Here is a 21,367-nt window from a genome sequence, read left to right as displayed (position 1 = left end):
TTGTTGATTACAGAGGTAGAACACTTTAAAATGTTGTTTGGTGTGAAGATTACAAAACAAAACAAAAGTCAGAATGATGAAGAATGTAAATAAAAGGCTCATCTTACCCCGCTCTCCCCTATGTGAGGACTCATCATACAGAACATGCATAATTCAGAATTCATTTGAAGGTTGGATCAACATTTTTTTGTAAGTGTAAGTAGGCCTAATGTAAAATGAATGAAAACTATAGAGGATGGCAAAGAATGAACTATATAGTAGTAGGCTAGCAATATATGTTGTAGACCTAACCCACAAAAATATATTTGTTTAGGGGGAAATTATGGAAAAATCGCCTTGAGCACTGGACTGTCATCATTTCACGATCAGGGAAGTTTTATTTGCCGTCATTGTACGGGTGCGGGTGAACAACCGGATGTCTTGCATTCCATCCAGATTCTAAATGCCTCTGCACTCTCGTTCAGTGTCACTCGCTCTGCTGCTTCATAGGACAAGCTGGCTACTGAAATGTCGTCTTTAGGGCGCTGCTCAGTCGAATCTGCGGGAACAGCCACCAGCCTCTGCAATAGCCATCAGCGGTCGCTGACTGTCTTCTGCCAGGAGTGTGGAGTAGCCTTGTGCGACAGCTGCTTGTCCAACGGCGATCATCGCAATCACCAATTCTCAAGTCTTCTAGACGCATGCATGAAACGATTAGTGAGATCACCTCTTTTTAGCTTCAAAAACCAACTTAATGGATTATATTAGCATCGAAAATAAGCCTACTTATTATTTGTTGATGTTTATCTTCTTCCAGGATGAACTAATGAAAAACAACAAAGAACTGGCAAGAAGTATCAAGAAGCAAGGCAATTTCACTTCAGATGCATCAATCACTAATAGCATCAAATATATAGAGGTAAGAAATTTGGTTTTCACACTTACCAGAATGTCTACATTATTTAAATGATTCTACCCATATCAGCTATCTGCGAATTCAATTCAGCTTCTCGTCTGTCTTGTTATAGGCCAACTTTCTAAAAACTAAAGAGAACCTAGATGCTATGTTCAGTGAGCTCAGAGACCTGCTGGAGGTGAACAAGATCCAGGCCTTCAAACTGTTAGCCGCCCAACAGAAGCACATGGAGGCACAACTCACTGAGCTCAAGACAAAGGCAGAAATCCATGAGGAACTAGAACGGCTTAAGATCCAGACAGGACAAACCCCAGACAATGCTTCTTCTGTGCAGGTAAAGTTTTCATTACTATTAGTCTACAACTCAGAGGTATAAAGTGAAGTCAGCATTGTAAGCATTTTGTTACTCTGTGTTGGGGAATCTGTACAGCTCATACTGCTTACTTAACACTGGAAAAAGTTGGAGTACAGCAAAGCTATATGGAGGTTCGAGTAAGAGTGAATAGGTTGCATAACTATCAGTACAGCAGTTTATACATAACAGAGTAACATATTTCCACCCATGCTGTCTACTGAATACATTTGGTCATACCAGACATAGGGGACTCGAGTCACATGACTTGACTCGAGTCAGACTCGAGTCACATTTTTTAAGACTTGAGACTTGCTTGATCAACATGTATAAAAGACTCGACTTGACTTTGACTTGCTATTCATGACTTGAGACTTGACTTAGACTTGAGACAAATGACTTGAAATGACTTGACTTTTTATTTTTTTCATAGATATTAAGGAGTTAACTTTACGATTTTAGAAAATCTGCTTAGGTGCTTTAACGCGCCCGCAAAGCATTCCGGGAAGGCAGCGCTGCATTTGAAAATATGTCGTGCGTCAAAAAGCTGGACGAAGCCCATCTTTATGCAAATGAATCCGTTGAACGCGAGGCGACTCTCCAATGAAAGGACGAGGTTGTAGGTCCTTTGTTCTACCACAACGGTGCCTGTGAAACTTTGGTTCCGCTTACAAGACAAATAATGTTTTAACGATCTCTTCCACGACCACCTAGTAGTCCATAAAACAAACAAAACTAGGATTTGGATGAATATATTGACTGTTGGTGTTTCTGGTAAGGATTTGAGATTACATTGAGTAGTTTAAATAAAACAAGATTTCCAAATGGCTTGCATAGTTTGTTTAGGCTATTAATGTGTTGTATACTGTTAAGTACATGCCTAAAATTGTGGTCCATTTGTGGAAAAAACACTTAAGATCGTTAAAACGAACTGAGAATGAGCTGGTAACTGACATTTTAAACAAAACGCCCACACAAGACTGAACGTGGGGAGGCAGCGCGACATCTATGCGACACGACAAAATGAAGTGTCGTGCAAGTGGATCGGTACCGTCATTGTACCAAGTGACGCGACGCGACAGACCAACAGCAAGTGCCAGATCAAATGAGACAGCCTGAGGTAGGCTAACTTGCAAATACGTTTCTACGTTTATACCAAAACATAATAATGTTTGGCTTCACAGATGATGTATCTAACAAGTCAAAGGAGAAATGAACAGCAGTCTGCAAGTGTGCAAAATAGCGACATAACCACCACCACGTTGATTTTCATCCGAAGTTAGTCGTGTTAGAAACCTCAAATTTGAGGCATGTTAAGAGTTGGCTTTGAATTTATTAAGCCTTTTAGTTAACGCCATATTCGGTATGTGTGAAATGGCAAAGTGAAATATTTTCTTGTCTAAGTTTAATCTTGATATACAGGGATGGATTACTGCACGGGCCTAGCGGGCCGAGGCCCAGGGGCCCAAGGGGTCAGGGGGCCCTGAAGCCCAAGCCTTTGCATGGAATCATTGCCTCAATATCAACAAATCAGGATGTAGACTATGAATCTGATTGCATTTAGTATTGGCCATCCCTAAAATGCACCAGAATACAGGAAATCACACAAAAAAAACACATCAAACAAATTAAAAATGTTCTGGGGGAGGACCCCCAAACCCCCCCTCCCACATATAAGACAATAAGTGGGGGGCCCTTAATACATCTGGGCCCAGGGGCCGAAAGTTCATAATCCGCCCATGTTGATATATAGCGAAAATGTTGCCAATGTAACCTAAAGTAAGCGCCTCTCTTTTCCTTGTTACATACGTTACAGCCTAGTAGTAGGCTAACAGTAAGTAGGCCTAGCTAACTGCCAGCAATCAGCATAGAAAAGTAGCTTATTTCACATGTTAGGCTTATGTATAATATGATATAGCATTGACGGTCCTAAACCCTCCTAAAACCCATTGAGCTGTCGCGCTTGTCAAAGTTTGGCAGTGACGTCGGCGGCAGCGTTTGATTGATTGATTAGTTCACTTTTTCAACATGATTGGTTCCCTGGAGATGTGACAGGTCAGGATAGGTGTAAGGGCAGTTCCAGCGTTATGGATGTGACAATTGGACTCATATTGGTAAACAAAATGCCTTAGAGTGGGGGCAAAATTAGTATCAGTGAATTAATTTGCATAACTTTTAATGTAACCTCTGTCCTCTGAATACTGAGAAATCCTCAAATTTCATATAATCAATTTCATCCTAAGAATACAAGGCATTTTATCAGCGTTATGGATGTGACATGAAATGGACACACTTTTGTGAGAGATTACAGGTTTTCTACAAACTCTGTGAATTTTGAAGGAAACTGCCGAAACTATGATATATGTAGCATGAAGGAGACTTGAATGAACACAAAAGTGTGTTTTTTGAAACTATCGTCATTTTCCTCATGCATTATGTAGGAAAATTGGCGTTATGGATGTGACGGTTTCACGTTATGGATGTGGCGACGTCTGAACCAGTCCTCGACAAACTACATAAAACACATAATTAAGTAGTGAATTTTGATATGAAACAATTGAAATAGTAATCATGAAAAACTAGCGATGAAATTATTGCTTCCTCAGTGCCCACTAAGAGACACAGGAAGAATCAGGACAACAAGTCATTTAAAATATAAAAAATTAATTATTTTTTTTCTTTTACCGTCATCAATTTTGGTCAGTGATTCCCGGGTTACTGAAACACCAGGGAACATGAAACTTGGTGGCCACTCCCTTAAATAACTAGCCCTACCTGAACCGTTGCACCCAAGATGACAAAATATTTATGGCATGTTAGTCTCAAGAGCCCGCATCAACCTAACCCATACCCACTCATTTGTGATTTGCACACATAAAGTACATGTGCACACACGCACATGCACACACACACACACACACATGCACGCACGCACGCACGCACAGTCGCATACATACAGACAGGCAAGCACACACACATATAAACACATACAGACAGGCAAAGCACACACACACACACACACATGCACTAACAAACACCCACATGAATGCAGACACATAAACACAAACACACAGGCCGCGATATGCATAATGCGGCATGCAAACACACACATAAACACACACACACACACACTTATAAACAAACACACACAGACACACACACACACACAGACACACACACACTTATAAACAAAAGCAAACTCACATATGCACACACTCATTTACATGCACATGAGTTGCAGGAGTAGAAAATGGAGACAAATTGACAAGCGTGATTTATTTTTTTTGAAGAGAATATGCAGGACTGAGAGGGCGGTCATATTTTGTACCGCTATCTGCGGTACATCTAGTTTATTGCTGCCGTTACTCATGTTACTCTGTGGGTATTAGCTACAGAGGACCTGACACTTCAAATGCTGGCATATCGCGTCACATTTAAAATTAAACTGTGTTAAGCAGACGTGAGCGGCAGGCTGAACAGATCTGCAACAGAAGGAGGTTGCTATGTTAACTCCAGCTGCAAAGTCAGCCATCTTCACCAGCTAACACGATAATCCAGTTACTGTACAACAACAGTATGACAGTTACAGGAAGATAATCGCTCAGATTTTCATTATTAGGCCACTTGAAAATAGGCTATGGCTAGGCTAATCACTGGAGGTATTTTAATATTATGTTTGTTTTGCTAATGGTTAGGCAAGGCCTCCCTGTGGTTTTGATCAACCTAATAATCTTTGAAATGTCAATTGTAAACACTAAGGTGAAATGCGTTGAAACTGACATGCCACCAGAACAGACATTTTATCGGCTTTGAGGTATAATAAAGTCTCCAGTCTTGTAAATTCACATTATGTAACATCCATAACGTCACATCCATAACGCACCATTAAAGGTTTTAAAAGCAAAGAAAGGGCACAATTTGGTCATCACACTTTACATTGATATAAATCAGCTTTGCACAGACACTATGGACATTGTCGCATCAACACTGTATGTGTAGCATAAACGTTTCCTATAAAACGTTATGGATGTGACATGGCCATGGAACTTGCTGACTTAAAAACAAAAGCCTTACAAATGTAAGGAGTTGTGCTCTTAAAGGCAAGCTGAGCATAGACATTGCTCTACCATTCCCTTGTCAATCTGGAATTTGTCAAATGGCACAATTTGTTTGAACCTTGGGTCCATTTATCCACTTTTTAAATATGTATAATATTACCATGTGAAAAATGTTGTTTCTGTATGGTTGCACACCATATTTATGATTTATGATTTATTCCATCAAATTCAATCAGATCAGTTACAAACAATAAAATATAGACCTAAATGAAGATTTCAACAACAGCTCTATTTGCGTATGCACACTTTTTTTTTCCATGGTAAGGATGACCTTTGCATGGAATTGCCCGTAACTGTTTGAATATTTTCATGATTTGATGTAGCTTAGGCTACCTTATATTTGAGGCATATTGAAACAATAATAGGCTATTTTATGATAGGTCTACTTGAAATACATGTATTTTTATTCGTATACATTTCATCTTATTCTATAAACCGTTCAGATATAGGCTATGTGGCTTGAATGAATGCAATGTCTATTTGAAATAAAACTCCAGCAGTTCATAACTAGCCTATTGTAGCTTATTTTAAAATGAAAACATGGTTAAATCATCATGAATTTCAATGATTTGGCTATGACTTGATTTGACTTGCTTGACTGTCACAAAAAATGACTTGAGACTTGAAGGTTAAGACTTGAGACTTGCTTGTGACTTGCACATGTGTGACTTACTCCCACCTTTGGGTCATACCTTCATAATCATTTTCTCCTATTATGTACTTCTTGGATGCTTAAAAAGGCAAATGGTCAACACCATATTTCAGTCCTGCTGCTCCTAATGCTTTTTTCTTCTTCATAGACTCAATGTGTGGAACTGGAGAAAAGGTCAGCATAACTTTATATTTAGACAGCACTAACTTACATTGAATGAAAAATATAAATCTATGGAAATTATAAGATTTTTGAAATCAATTTGAATAATGTTTGCCTGTTCAATATCTGTTCATTGATTCGTTATAGAATTGAAATCATTGACAATAACTTTGTTGACTGGGAAAAAAAAGATGATCATCTCAGACGGAAATCACTGGAGAACTCTGTCCGTATGATCCTTGAGAAGAGCAAATCATGTCTGACACACCCATTGAAGTGTAAGCATAATTAAAAATACAGCAATTAAAACATATTTGTCAACAAGCAAAACTGAAATAACTTGTTGGAGACTATTTTAAAATAAATGGGGCTATTATATTAAAACCACTAAAGTGAAATTGCTGCCTATACTGAAATGACCTTATAGCCTTTATAAAGATTTTACCTTTAATGGAATAGCTGCCTAATGACCATAACAAATTTTAAAAACTGATGACGAGTTTATCACCATCTCTTTTTGAATAGTTGTTGACTTCATCACATTTGACAAAAACACGGCCCATGAGAAGCTGAGCGTGTCGGAGGATAATAGACAGGTGACTCTCTTCGCTAAGGACATGCAGAGTAACCAAAGTCAACCAGACAAAGCTCAGGATGCCCGACTACTGCATGTGCAAGCAGAGCAGACCTTCACCGCTGGCCAGCACTACTGGGAGGTGGACGTGCGAGGGTGTCGGAGCTGGGAGATAGGTGTGGTGGGAGAAGAGGGGACAGAGAAGCTCTCCTGGACGCTGAGGCTGGACGACGGCGTGCTGACAGCGCTGCATAACCATGGCGACTTCAGAGTGAGAGAGCAGGACCTCTTGTTCCTCGGCGTGTTCCTCGACTGCGACAAGGGCCGCCTGTGGTTCTACAACGTCGACACTGATGCCACCATACACACGTTTCCGGTCCGCCGTGGCAGCGGCAGGACGATGCGGCCGGTGTTCAGCATCGCCCCTGAGGAGGAGGACGAGTTTTCCTGTCTGGTCCTGTGTAACATTTGTGAGAATGACCCGAGGCCTGCAAGCATGGCTGACTCATGCGTGGACTCGCCAAACGCCCACTGATCCTCCAAGGCCCGCTTATCCGAGCCCTGCCTGCCGTGTTTTCTTCTAACTACCACAGTTGTTCGTTTGTCTTTTAAATTATTTATTTACAACTTAAGTATATTCGGAAATCTGAGTAAAACACCTTCCATGTTAAAAAAAAAGTTAATTATCTATCAAAATGTTTGTGTATTACATCAAAATAAATGTGCATACCCTGACAATCATGAAAGGAGTCTCTCTTTGATTCGGCTGATGAACACAGAAAAAAAGCCAACCAACAACTAAGCTACTCTACAGGTTAATTTGAATATGATAAGATGGTATTATGAAAATCATACATGCATTTGAAAAATGAAGTTCCTCTTCACCAACATTGGAACTGAAAGCATTTCCTGGTGATGGGTACATTACACTTCTGCCTATAGTCACATGAAGTTACACAAAGTCACATGTTACACATACATGTAATACAGGGCCACGGAGTAGTACATTTGTGTATCTGATAATTACATTACACGGTTTACAAAACAAATGTGACCAGGTTTACTATTTTTCACTATCTTTAGTTTTTCTTTTTACAATTTTACTATTTTCTCATGATATAGCCTATTCCATGACCTTTACTCTGATTTATTATCTGACTTATTAAGCAAGATCATGATTATTTATTTTTCTGACAAACATGTGGTCATCACAGCTCAAACTCTGATTTGAACAACTTGTGGAGTTCTCCAAACACATGTAATTATTCACAACTTTAGTTGCTGGGCCACAGACATGATGAACTCGTGAGCAATTAACCTCAAATTTATGTAATCATGATGATTATGCTTAAGAAATCATAAATCATAATGATGTACCTAATGCTTTAGTTGATGGGTTGTTTATGCATGAATGTCAGTTCCTGATGATGATTCAAGAAATAAGGAATGAAGGAATGCATAAATCATGAATAATGCATGAATTCATGATAATTCATGAACACAGATGTGTTCAAAAGATTTGCTTTTTTTAGACGGAATGATTAACAAAGTGGAAGTGAAGTATATTTTCATTTGAAGACATCAGTGTACCGCACATGAGGAAGTTTATGCGCTCCCTAACTAATGAAGGGGAATTTCTGCTCTTACACAGAAGGCCAACTTGGTAACATTCCATGGATGCAAAACCGTTTGAGGCAAAAGGTGTGACAACTTTTATTATTTGTTGTTAATTTTAGACATGAACTGACATGTAAACAAGCCAGTTTTTGTCGTCAGCACGGAAGAATTTGAAAGGGTGTTTTTTTTTTACATCAACCTTTCAGTTTGTGGTTATGAACTTAAAGCTGCAGTTGGCAAGTCTGACAGATTGAGGGGACTTAAACAAAATATTGAATGTTTACAACTCTCATGCCCTTCCCCCACTACCACCGAGCACCCTCTCATCGAGTTTGTGCTTGTCAGTGCGCACCAGACTGTCATTGACAGTCAGATCTCACACAGCCCTGCTCTGATTGGACCAGAAGAACCGGGAGCTGTGGATTTTTGCAAAACAAATAACAGGTTTCGGTTTCAGTGAATATGATCAAAAAAATCTTGCCAACTGCAGCTGTGTTCAAGATCAAACGTGTGCATACATTTGTTTTTGTAACTGAGGGCACAGTGGGTTGTTTTGCTGCTGTTGCTCATTACTGTACTCCTGCAGATCAGGTACAGTACATGTACTGAACCCTGGAGGGGTCATTGCAAGATATTTGTTAGTGTGTATACAGAAATCGCTCATTTTACTAAATTGTGTGCACGTTTTACTAAATAGTGCGCTCATGGTTGCAATGTTTTGCCCAACACTGTGCATGCTACATTAACATGAGTCCTACTGTACGTCATCTCAAGAGAGAGAAGAGAGAGAGGGAGAGAGTGGGATAGATGGATGGAAGTAGAGAGATATACCAGGAGAGATGGAGAGAGGGGGGGGCAGACAGAAAAAAGAGAAGGTAGATAAGCAATTCTACCAGAAAGACTCAGTAGACAGAATAGAATCAGTTAACAATTTAATTAGTAAAGGAACGGCTTGGATGCAAGCATGATAGAGTCCTGAATAGGTAACAGTCTTTGGCGTAGGCCCGTCTCAGATCCCGTCCAGCGATGAGAGGATCTCGTCTCCTGCCGATGGATGAAGGCAGGGAGGGAGGGAACCCAAAAGGATGAGTGATGCCCGCCAGGGCGGTGACTCAGTAATCTGGTTCTGAGAGGAGCAGAGACATTAGTATACATACAAGATGAATTAAACAGCATGACTGGGCCAGGGTGAAGACGTTGTGCCAGGACGCCGACAGAATTTTAAAGTAGCTAGGTGTTAACCATAAACCTAGGGTTGTAGTGGGGCCGCATGCTTTAAAGCTTTAGTGGGATTTAGAAGCTTGACGAGCTGGGCAACCAGCGTCTAGGGCAACCTAGACCACGAGACGTGCCGGGCTACCGGCGTCCAAGGCAACCTGGACCATTAGCTGGGCAACCAGCGTCTAGAGCAACCTAGACCAGCGTGGCGGCCGGGCGACCGGCATCCAGGGCAACCTGGACCCGAACTGGGCAACCAGCCGTCTAGGGCAACCTAGACGAGCCAGTACAGCGGGCAACCCGGCGTCGACGCCGACCTGAACCATGAGCTGGGCAACCAGCGTCTGGGCAACCTAGACAGACATGACGGCCGGAGCAACCCGGCATCCAGGGCCACCTGGACCAAACTGGGCAACCAGCGTCCTGGGGCAACCTAGAGGCGAAGGCCATGAGCCGGGCAACCGGGCAAGGGCAACCTGGACAGTGAGCTGGGCAACCAGCGTCTGGGGCAACCCTGGACCAGCGTGGCGGCGGGCTGCCGGCATCCAGGGCAACCTGGACCCGAACTGGGCAACCAGCGTCTGGGGCAACCTGAGCGGCGTCACCCGAGCGGGCAACCGGCGTGCGGTGCGACCTGAACCATGAGCTGGTCAACCAGCCGTATAGAACTGGGCAACCTGGGACCGATGTGATGGCGGGTGACCGGCATCCAGGGCAACCTGGACCAACTGGGCAACCAGTGTCTAGGGCAACCTAGGCGTGCATCCACCGAGCCGGGCGACCGGCGAAAGAAGTGACCTGAACCATAAAGCGTCGAGCAGAGCTGGGCCACCAGTGAGAAGGGCAACATGCCCATGGCTGAGACTAAATCACCACAAGCTACCGGCATGCTGGGCCCCAATATGTTTCAGCGATTAGTGCAAAGGCGAATGCCAGAATTTAACCAACGCCACCAGGATTTGTGAAGGTAAAATGAGGTACCTGAGTTAACATGGAGAGCAACTTCTGAGCATCGAAAATGTCAAGAGGAGTTAGTTTGATGCATCCTGATGGATGACGTGGATAGCCCTTTTGGCCGGCAGTCTTGGCTCGCGCCCGATGCGGAATGAGTGAGAAGTGAACCTCTTTTGAAGAGAGGTTACATTTAAGCAACACGTTAGCTAGATGGCTGCTGAAAATCAGGTAAAAGTGTGAGCCAAGTTTTAGTTAGTGAACGGGGACCAGGAATTGAAACATGGTTAGGGTTAAAAGGTTAAACATGATGTACTCAGGATCAATGCAGGGGAATAGAGGCTTGTGGTTGCAGATGCTTGAGACCAGAGCAATGAGTTAGTTGATATGGGTGCTTGAGTATATTACATCGAAGTCATGTGGTTTAATATTTAGGACAGATAAGCATTAGGACTAGTTTTGTAGAAGACTAGTGCTTGTGAAGCCAGATGTGTGTTCTGGTTCGAAAAGCTCACCTGCAGCGGCTAGAGTGAGATGAATGCATTGAGCTGCAGACCCAAGGCCAAGATGGATCTTGGTGTGAGCTACACCTTAGCACCTGCTCTTGGAAAGCCCCCAAAATAAGATGAGCAGCATCAGTAATGCGAGGAAGCATGACCTTGCGAGCGTGAACAAAGGACTTCAGGACAATCATGCCTGTATGTGACAGGAGGAAAGAAACATATGTAACTGAATTATGACGAGACAAATCGAACAGATGAGTGCTGGGGTGCCACCATGGTGCTTATGCATCTCAGAGTGCAGAGGAGCTCTGAGAATGACAACGCGAGCTTGCTATACCAGCTGCACCACTGTGGCAGGATAGTACAGTTTAGAACTGGCTGCTGGAGAGACAATGAGTAAAGGTAGCAATGAGGAGAGAATAAGCAATACATATCGCCCAACTGGATGCAGAAATTATATTAGTCATCGTAAGCACTGGCCCCTGAGTGAGTGGAGGGGTGTGCATTCACGTGACATTCCATGTGGCCAGGACATTTTTAATCAAGCGACTGAGAATGTACCCTGGGGAATCCAGAGTTCTCACGGAAGCGTTTGCTCAGGGAGAGACTCGAGTCTGGCAAGGGAGGTATGATGCCGCAACTTTTGCCCCTTGCATGTGAGGGAACCAATATATACGTGTAGCTGATATAGCGGGCCAGAGGCGATCTAAACAGATGACAGACGTAGTGTCATCAATTGCGTCGAAGTCTGGAATCAGGCAGTTAATATTGACCGTTATGGCGGTATCCTGAACCATGAGCTGGGCAACCAGCGTCCAGGGCAACCCCAGACAGACATGACGGCTGGGCAACCGCATCCAGGGCCACCTATGGACCAAACTGGGCAACCAGCGTCTAGGGCAACCTAGACTGAACCGCCTTGCTGGCCAACCACGATAGGGCAACCAGATCCATGTGATGGCCGGTGACCGCATCCAGGGCAACCTGGACCAACTGGGCAACCAGTGTCTAGGGCAACCTAGACGTGCATCACGAAGCCGGCTGACCCGGCCAGAAGTGACCAACCATAAGCGTCAAGGAACAGCTGGGCCACCAGTGAGAAGGGCAACATTCATGGCTGAGACTAAATCACCACAAGCTACCGGCATGCTGGGCCCCACATGTTTCCAGCGATTGAGTGCAAAGCGAATGCCAGAATTTAACCAACGCCACCAGGATTTGTGAAGGTAAAATGAGGTACCTGAGTTAACATGGGAGAGCAACTGGAGCATCGAAAATGTCAAGAGGAGTTAGTTTGATGCATCCTGATGGATGACGTGGATAGCCCTTTTTGGCGGGCAGTCCCAGCTGCGCCCGATCGCGAATGAGGAGAAGTGAACCTCTTTGAAGAGAGGTTACATTTTAAGCAGCACGTTAGCTAGATGGCTGCTGAAAATCAGGTAAAGTGTGAGCCGTGTTTAAGTTAGTGAACGGGGACCAGGGGTTGAAACATGGTTAGGGTTAAAGGTTAAACATGATGTACTCAGGATCAATGCAGGGGAATAGAGCTTGTGGTTGCAGATGCTTGAGACCAGAGCAATGAGTTAGTTGATATAGGTGCTTGAGTATATTAGCATCGAAGTCATGTGGTTTTAATATTTAGGACAGATAAGCATTAGGACTAGTTTTGTAGAAGACTAGTGCTTGTGAAAATAGATGTGTGTTCTGGTTCGATAGCTCACCTGCAGCTAAATTGAGATGAATGCATTGAGCTGCAGACCCAAGGCCAAGATGGATGCGTGTGAGCTACACCTTAGCACCTGCTCTTGGAAAGCCCCCAAAATAAGATGAGCAGCATCAGTACGCGAGGGAAGCATGACCTTGCGACGTGACAAAAGGACTTCAGGACAATCATGCCTGTATGTGACAGGAGGAAGAAACATATGTAACTGAATTATGACGAGACAACGAACAGATGAGTGCTGGGTGCCACCATGGTGCTTATGCATCTCAGAGTGCAGAGGAGCTCTCTAGGAATGACAACGTGACTTGCTATACCAGCTGCACCACTGTGGCAGGATAGTACAGTTTAGAACTGGCTGCTGGAGAGACAATGAGTAAAGGTAGCAATGAGGAGAGAATAAGCAATACATATCGCCTAACTGGATGCAGAAATTATATTAGTCATGCGCCAAGCACTGGCCCCCTGAGTGAGTGGAGGGGTGTGCATTCACGACATTCCATGTGGCCAGGACATTTTTAATCAAAGCGACTGAGAATGTACCCTGGGAATCCAGAGTTCTCCGAAGCGTTTTGCTCAGGAGAGACTCGAGTCTGGCAAGGAGTATGATGCACGTAACTTTTGCCCCTTGCATCAGGGGAACCAATATATACGTGCGGTAGCTGATATAAGCCCGGGCCAGGTTTATCTAAACAGATGACAGACGTGGTGTGTCATCCAATTCGCCGAAGTCTGGAATCAGGCAGTTAATATTGACCGTATAAGCGGTATCCTGAACCATGAGCTGGGCACCAGCCAGCGTCCAGGGCAACAGACAGACATGACGGCTGGGCGAAAGCCGCATCCAGGGCCACCTGGACCAAACTGGGCAACCAGCGTCTAGGGCAACCTAGACCAACGTGACGGCAAACAGGTTAAAGCTAAGACAATTCTCCCACAATGCCAGTGCAATTAAAACAATTTACAAGGTGGCATAACAAACGCGAAAAGTGCATCAGTGAGTGCGGGTTTTACACAGTCAAGAGTCAGTTCTAGACAGGTGATAAGTGCTGGGATTAGGAAGGCTAGTTTTAAGCCGTGCTACGAGGAGATATCCTCGAAAGCGCCTGGGAGATTTGTGAAGGCGGAGGATGACCCCCCTCCAGTATGAACTGGAAACATGATCCACACGATTGCGTGATTCTGTGAACCGCACTGCCATCCCTGTAAGAAAGTAGATGTTAGTGTGATATGTGGAACAGCTTCTCCATTGACAAACTGCATCCCCTCAACTGAAGAGGGGAGGCATGATGCACCTGCAGGGGTTAGCAATTAAAGATTGGGAGGAGAATGTAAAAGGAACTTGCACATCCTCCCCTGGCGCGACACTTCGGGTGAGCATATCTGCCAAAAAAAAAAAAGGCAAAGGCAAAATAGGAGAATGGAAATTAGAGTACACATTTGCAGAGGATCCTGCTAAAAGCGGCAATTCGAGTCAGCAATCAATGTGACTGATGGCATGACTAGATGGGCTGAAATCACGCGGACACGAGAGACCCGTTGTGTCTAAAGAGAGTGCATGAAGCCGGGCGTTGGCCTGAAGGGAGACTTGAGTCTGCCAGTGATGATGGACCGCTCCGTTTGACCTGCGAGAAGGAAGGAGGGTTAGACAGGCTTACATGTAGCATCAAGTCATCGGTAAAACAACCAGCCAACGGCTACGTTGGTAGTCGTGATCAACGAACTTCCAGCATAGGCCACCATTTAAACCCCAACTAGCAAAATGTAAAATTGCCGACATAATCATGAACAGCGGTAACCATTAAAAACCAATATATGGAGTGCTGAAGCGACCCACTGGTGGGCAGTGAGCAAAGTGAGGCCTGCCATAGCATTCCTGGAACCCAATACGCGATAACGAATCAGAAAAGACATTTTAAACATACAAAAGGACGCTAGAAGGATATGTTACACAAATGACACAGCTTCTTAATTAAAGCTCAACCATGTGGGCATGAGCCCACACTGTGGTGTGCCAGCTCATGAACACTGACATAATACGGGCATTGAAAAGAAAAACACCTATTATTGCCTAGATAATAGCTTGTGTGACATACTGGCAATTGATGACCATGGGCGGCGTCGTTATTTTGGTTGAGCTTTGGTGTAAGACCCCCAAATTGAGAACCCAGATAACTGAGAACGCCGGGGCGCCACGCATACCTGGGACGCCGCAGATCAGCGGTAGCTGAGAGTAGTTTGAGCAACGGCAAAGTGCATGCAGAGAATCACCCGAGGAAGGCCGTGTAGACTTCCTACCAGAAGGTATGGGGCCAATCCCAGATGATTAAACGAATGCAACGATGAACTGGCTTCCCCGCAGCCATGCAATAAGGAGTGATGCCTGAACCGGTCCAGCAGACGAGTAGCCTAGCCTAAAGCCTATGCAGCCCAACGAGCAGCGAAAGCAAATTAAGAGGCTACACAAGAGACAACTGGTTTGACGACGCCAACCAAGGTAGACATCGAGATAACCACAGTGAGTGTAGAACATCAATTAAACAGGTCTTAATACAGGGTTGGGTTAAACGGCAGCGTGGGTGCAGGCCAGCAATTTACAGCACAAATCGCAAGGATTATAAAGTCAGCAGGAATTATGTAAGGAGGCTTAAGGAAAGTTAAACCGTGTCAGACAAGTCAGTTTGTTTGCTGGCCGAATATCGCTGGCAAGCAGGTTGCATGACAGTGGGTAGAGTGTAGCCCAGCCTCGAGGAGCTTGGGAAGAGAGCACGATAACCTTACCAACCAGACGCTGAAGCTTGAGAAATTGTTGCCGAAAACGACATGGGCCTGCAACAGAGTTGCGCGAGGACGGCGACCCGCAGTAGGCTATCGTGAATTGAAGGCTGCAACACGCGTGCGCGGACTGGCTCCGATAGGCAGAGATTAACGATGAAGCGACATGCAGTGGCCCTGACTGAAGGACCCGGGTCTGAACAGCAGCAAACGAAAAGCAGGATTGTAACAAATAACGCCACTGAGGGCAGAAGGGGCTTAATGTAAAAAGCAGAGAGCCCAGGTCCACGCCGAAGCCTGAGCTGGGGCGTCAAAGTCAGCGCACTGAGAAGCAGAAGCAGTGTTAGGTGGTACATATTTAAAAAGCCCACTGAATTCCTATAGGCTAGCGCTGATTGAATGAGTGAATGATCAGATTGCAGGGCTTTCCCGAAAGTAGGCAACGCTAAGATTGGCTCCGTGTAAGCATGGGAGGAGTAAGCTACACTACGAGTCTTCCTAGTAGAACTTTCGCTGAAGCTATCATGTATTTCTGCAAACAGGCTTGCAAGAAGATGCCTGGTATGCTCAGAGGGCCTGTAAATACAAGATAACACACTGCATTGCTCTCTGTGGAGAGGAAAATCTATATCAGCTAGACAGCCTGGGCTCTGTCAATCATTCCGATAAATGATGTGTTTACAATGAAAGGTTATCCATGATAACCTCCACGACACTTTTCCTCAAATAATATAGCAATAAGTATAAGTATAAGTATATATACTCTTTTGATCCTGTGAGGGAAATTTGGTCTCTGCATTTATCCCAATCCGTGAATTAGTGAAACACACACAGCACACAGTGTACACACAGTGAGGTGAAGCACACACTAATCCCTGTACATTGTACATGGTCAATTATGCTTTGTGGCTCGCAAATTAATTTTACTTGTATGCCAAAAAGATATGCTTCATTCATGTAAAGCTTAATTATATATATCAAAGAAAAGAGGCTCATTTGAATGAAATACTTATGAAGTGGTTTATTTCATCCAGATACCCAGTTCAACACCAATATGACCACTAGGTGGCAGTAACATCCAACCTCTAAAAACTATGCAGATGATTTCTCCTGTTTGGCAACAATACCACCCAGAGCACAATTCTGTCATTCCACCTACAGGTACATGTTAACAACCACAAGCAGCCATAACTAGGCTTATGCTTACCACTTGATTATCCCTCTTCTTGAACTGTCACCCGATTGCTTCGAATAGTAGCCTACTTATTGCTGCACTGATGTGACCTTGTCGCACTGTACCAAGACTGTTCCCTTTTTTTGTAAGTCGTTTTGGATAAAAATGCCAGCTAAGTGACTACATATAAATGTACATGTTATGCAGACATAAGCTACGTGTAGCTGTTATCAGACACTGTGACTCAATTACTGACTTCAAAAACAGACTTAAAACATATCTCTTCAAGATGGCTTATGGACTGACTGACTGACTTTTACTTTTATTTATTTTTATTTTTTATTTTTTTGGAGATGACTATAATTTTAACAACCTTTTTGTTTTTGTTTATTTGTGAAATGACCATGGGTGACATGAAAGGCGCTCTAAAAAAACAGTGGCCAAGGCATCCGTTCCAATCTTTAGCAACCGTTTATTGATAGCTATGCCAACCAGTGATACATTATCCTTTTGGCAGAAGCCTCAGCATTCTCCTCATTATATCATGTCAATTGTTGTTCTGTCTTTCAGTGGGACAGACTAATGAAACGAGATGAGAAATGAAAGATGATATATGTACGTGTGACAGCAAAATGACATTCTTTTGCAGACAGCCCCTGGGATGTTGAGTTTGATATTTAGAGAGGAAAGACAGAAAAAAAACTCTTCCCTGTGGCCACATATTTTAAATGGGATGATATGAAATGTGATTTTAGATTCAATTTCCTTCAATTTGCTGTAGTTACTGGCTGGACTAGCCCATGTGCCTGCTATTGTCTTGTGGCCATGGATTGGGGTTAGGTTAAGGGTATGTGTGCGTGCCCCTGTGTGTATGTGGGTGTGCTTGTGTGTGTGTGTGTGTGTGTGTGTGTGTGTGTGTGTGTGTGTGTGTGTGTGTGTGTGCCCCTGTGTGTATGTGGGTGTGCTTGTGTGTGTGTGTGTGTGTGTGTGTGTGTGTGTGTGTGTGTGTGTGTGTGTGTGTGTGTGTGTGTGTGTGTGTGTATGTGTGTGTGTGTGTGTACATGCCCCTGTGTGTATGTGTGTGTGTGTGTGTGCTTGTGTGTTTCTGATTGTGTGGGGGAGGGGAGGAGAGGCTTCCTATGAGATGAATTCCCATGTGTGGTTTCAGGTCTTGTTTACTCTTCTTTCTCTCTCTCTCTCTCTCTCTCTCTCTCTCTCTCTCTCTCTCTCTTCTCTGCATTAGGAATTCCATTCACCTCCTGAGGCCCAGTCACACACTAGTCTAACACAGTATCCAAATTCCCCCCAACACCATAGACACATGCTCACACACACACACACACACACACACACACACACACACACACACACACACACACACACACACACACACACACACACACACACCAACCCCCTGCACCTGCATATTTAATGAGTCTAAGCCGATCCTCGTAAGGCGTAAGGCCAAAGCCTCCCTCCATCTTCCCCCTCTTAGGGGTCTAGACATGCCATCCTGTGCCAAGCCCCGTTGCCAGACCCTCCATCACCCTACCGACCAGGGCAATGAAGATGGGGCTGCCTGTGTGGCCACATTAATCACCTCGGAGTACACACACACACGCGCGTGCACACACACACACACACACACACACACACACACACACACACACACACACACACACACACACACACACACACACACACCTGCGGCAGAGCATGATTCTGAGTTGCTGAAAATGCATTTTGCTACACACACACACACACACGCACACCAACAAACACACACACACACACACACACACACACACACACACAAACTCACGGAAGCTCACAGCAGAGGTGGGTCAAGGTTATCCCTATGACACACAGCACTATCTAGCAGTACAGGCAGCGTCCTGGTCAGATCATGTGCCTCCATTTTGAACGCCTGCATTAATTTACTCCTGGACCAGATGCCTCTGGGTATCGGAGGCAGATTGAGGGCGACCACGGACCCATCGGGCGACCGGTTGTCTGGTCTACTTCTGACCAGTGATCTGATGATGGGCTGCAGGCTGGCTGTAATTGGATATTAGTGTGTGTGTGTGTGTCGTGTGTCCAGTACCCCGCCCTATAATGCCCCTCTTCTGACGGGAAGCTGTCCAGCTGCAGATGACCTGGCCTCTGTGTTTGTGTGTGTGTGTTTGTGTGTCATCCGCTTGTCCTCGATGTGTCCTCACACCTGTCGGAGCCGCTGCTGTCCGCACGCACCCCCGCCCTGCGGCAGCGGTGACATCAGCCAGCCTCCTCCGGCTCTACCTCGACTTTTCCACTGCCCGCCAACATACCCACCCGCTGTTTGCTTCTTTTTTTTATCTCCACAAGCGAGTGCCCAGCAATTCCAAGCGAAGCACGAATACCCAGCGCGACACAAAATAAATAAAGAATTTACCGAAATCCTTTTTTGGGTAATGAGCTCTCCCTACAAGCTGACAACGAAGCTTAGAAGAAAGTAGGTTGAGTGTTTTTTTTTTCAACTCCTCACTGGAATGCATTTGGAGAGGTATCTGCCTATGGTAAGGCAGGAGGACAGCAATTGTCTTGGCTCACATTGAGGTTGCCCTGCTCCATGACATGCCTTTGAACACCACGGCAATGCAGAATACAGAATGCCGAATATATTACAGCTCGCACCGTGCGTCAGACTTGGAAATGGTAAAGCGTAGAAAACAGCAGGTCACATTGGTGTGTGTTATGTACTGTAATTTGTCTATAGGAAGCAGAAAAACAGATGAAGAAAGAGAGGGACAGAAAGATGGAGAAAGGGAGAGAAAAACAGGGAGAAAGGGAGGCAGACAAGAGAATTATAGAGGGAAAACAGACAAACAGACGAAAAGCCAACACCGACATGAGGACACTAGCATGCTTAGACAGGAAGGGAGTGACACAGGAAGAGTGACACATTACCGACAGATCAGCGCATAAGGGACTGATAGGTCCTCTCTTGACAATTGTATTGCTGACTTCTCAAGGTCAAAAGGACACACATAGACCCTTTGACCAGCTCGGAATGGTCCTTCGCCATCAATGGTTGGTCTTAGCTTACACACAAGGGGGTAAGATGTGATTTGGTCAGCAATTGGATGCCTTGCAGGATATTGGCATTTAAGTGGGACTAGAGAAGCTGAAAACTGTACTTGCTCAGCAGAAGAACAAACGTGTCAATGGCATCAGCCCTCGTATCCCTAGCCACACGGTAGGGAGGGTGAGGGAATATCACAGCATCTTACATCTGAAATGTTTTCCACACCACCATGTTGTTGTTTATGCACATATTTAGCATGAAGTTGTGGGTAAACAAGTCTTGGATATGTTCAACGGGTCAGCGCACTGCCTTTGACACATTGCTGATGTATTGCCGAGCCTGGAGAAAGAGGCTGTTCACATTAGTATTACTGCATCCTAAAAATCTGACATGTCAGTAAATAGGAAGTTAAAAATGGGATGTAAATTGTATGCATGAATATGTACTTCACCACACTACACACTCAGACACATTAACATAGAGTCCATAGTGTTTCTGTTTGCCAGATAGCAGTCCACCCAGTGCATTAGGTGTAGGCAGAGGTTCTGGCCTCTATTAAGGTCAAGTTGAGTTACTGGGGAGGTGAAAATCACTCTCTCACTCTGCACCCATCATCATTAGAGTGCAATTGTGCTTCACATGCCCCCCCAAAAAAAACTCTCTGAAAGATTTTGCACAGACAAGGTTGAGTTTTTCTCTCCCCTGTCTCTTTGTCTCAGAGAGTTCCTCTTGAAATGCCAGCGGAATGTCAGCCTAATGCCAATCAATTAGAACTGATACGCCATCGCATCAATCCTTTCAAGCGGCACATGTCCATCACAGAGAGGAAAACAGATGCAGACGAGAGTGGTGGGGTGGTGGTGGTGGGGGGCTTTTCAGGGATCAAATCTCTGCTCTCTCTCTCACTATTCCCGCTCTTTCTCTCTCTCTCTCTCTCTGTTGATTCCCAAGTCTTTCTCACTCATTTTCGAAGCTAATCAACAACAAACAGGTACTTCCTCATGCAAATGGTGGATTTGGTAATTGCATCGTGGAAACCTGTCGAGGGAGAGGGAAGCGGCCCTGCGTCTGTAAATTGTGTTTTGGAAATTTGGCTCCAAAATGACAGCCTGAGTAATTGCCAGTGTGTGGATGCGGCCTTGCAGATGCATCTGCTTCCTGGCAGGTCAAGGCACATGAATGCCTAATAGAATCAAACTCCTGAGCCATTTGCCTTTCTAATATTCTTTCTTCTTTTGTTTTTCTTTCCCATTCTTTCCCTTTCTTCATTACTTACTTTCTCTCTCTCTCTCTCTCTCTCTCTCTCTCCCGCTCTTTCTTTCTGATGTTTTTTCTCTCCCCTTTTTATTCTATTTTATGTGTTTTTCCCTCTCCCTCCCTCTTTCTTTCTTTCTTTCTTTCTTTCTTTCTTTCTTTTTTGTGGGGTTCCCTGCAAGGCACACAGGCTTGTGAGGAGAAATCTGAAGTTCCTTTAATCTATGCTTCCTGCTGTCTCCCAACTCTCCACAGCCCTCTCTCTCTCTCCCCCCCCACCCGCACCTCCACCCCCCCCACCCAACACCACTGTCACCGACCCCCTCCTCTGCCCCCCT

At 44.5% G+C, this 21,367-nt stretch overlaps 1 protein-coding gene across 1 annotated transcript; it reads left to right on the top strand.

Moving 5' to 3' along the window:
• Window positions 1-494: 494 nt before the first annotated feature.
• LOC125311051 (zinc-binding protein A33-like) lies at window positions 495-7,483 on the top strand. The gene is made up of 6 exons (XM_048268861.1): window positions 495-696; window positions 797-898; window positions 1,008-1,229; window positions 6,166-6,191; window positions 6,327-6,457; window positions 6,705-7,483. The coding sequence occupies exons 1-6, from the start codon at window positions 508-510 to the stop codon at window positions 7,286-7,288; spliced, it is 1,254 nt and encodes a 417-aa protein (XP_048124818.1). The 5' UTR covers window positions 495-507; the 3' UTR covers window positions 7,289-7,483.
• Window positions 7,484-21,367: the final 13,884 nt, after the last annotated feature.

Source organism: Alosa alosa, chromosome 17 (genome assembly GCF_017589495.1).
Source record: "Alosa alosa isolate M-15738 ecotype Scorff River chromosome 17, AALO_Geno_1.1, whole genome shotgun sequence".
Classification (NCBI taxonomy): Eukaryota; Metazoa; Chordata; class Actinopteri; order Clupeiformes; family Clupeidae; genus Alosa; species Alosa alosa.
The sequence above is the reverse complement of the archived record's forward strand: the minus strand, read 5'-3'. Positions and strand labels throughout refer to the sequence as shown.

Excerpts from the sequence above, each read along its gene's own strand:
- LOC125311051 (XM_048268861.1), top strand. The coding sequence starts at position 508 with ATGTCGTCTTTAGGGCGCTGCTCAGTCGAATCTGCGGGAACAGCCACC. Across the intron at positions 697-796 it reads ACGCATGCATGAAACGATTA|GATGAACTAATGAAAAACAA; the intron begins GTGAGATCACCT and ends ATCTTCTTCCAG. Across the intron at positions 899-1,007 it reads ATAGCATCAAATATATAGAG|GCCAACTTTCTAAAAACTAA; the intron begins GTAAGAAATTTG and ends GTCTTGTTATAG.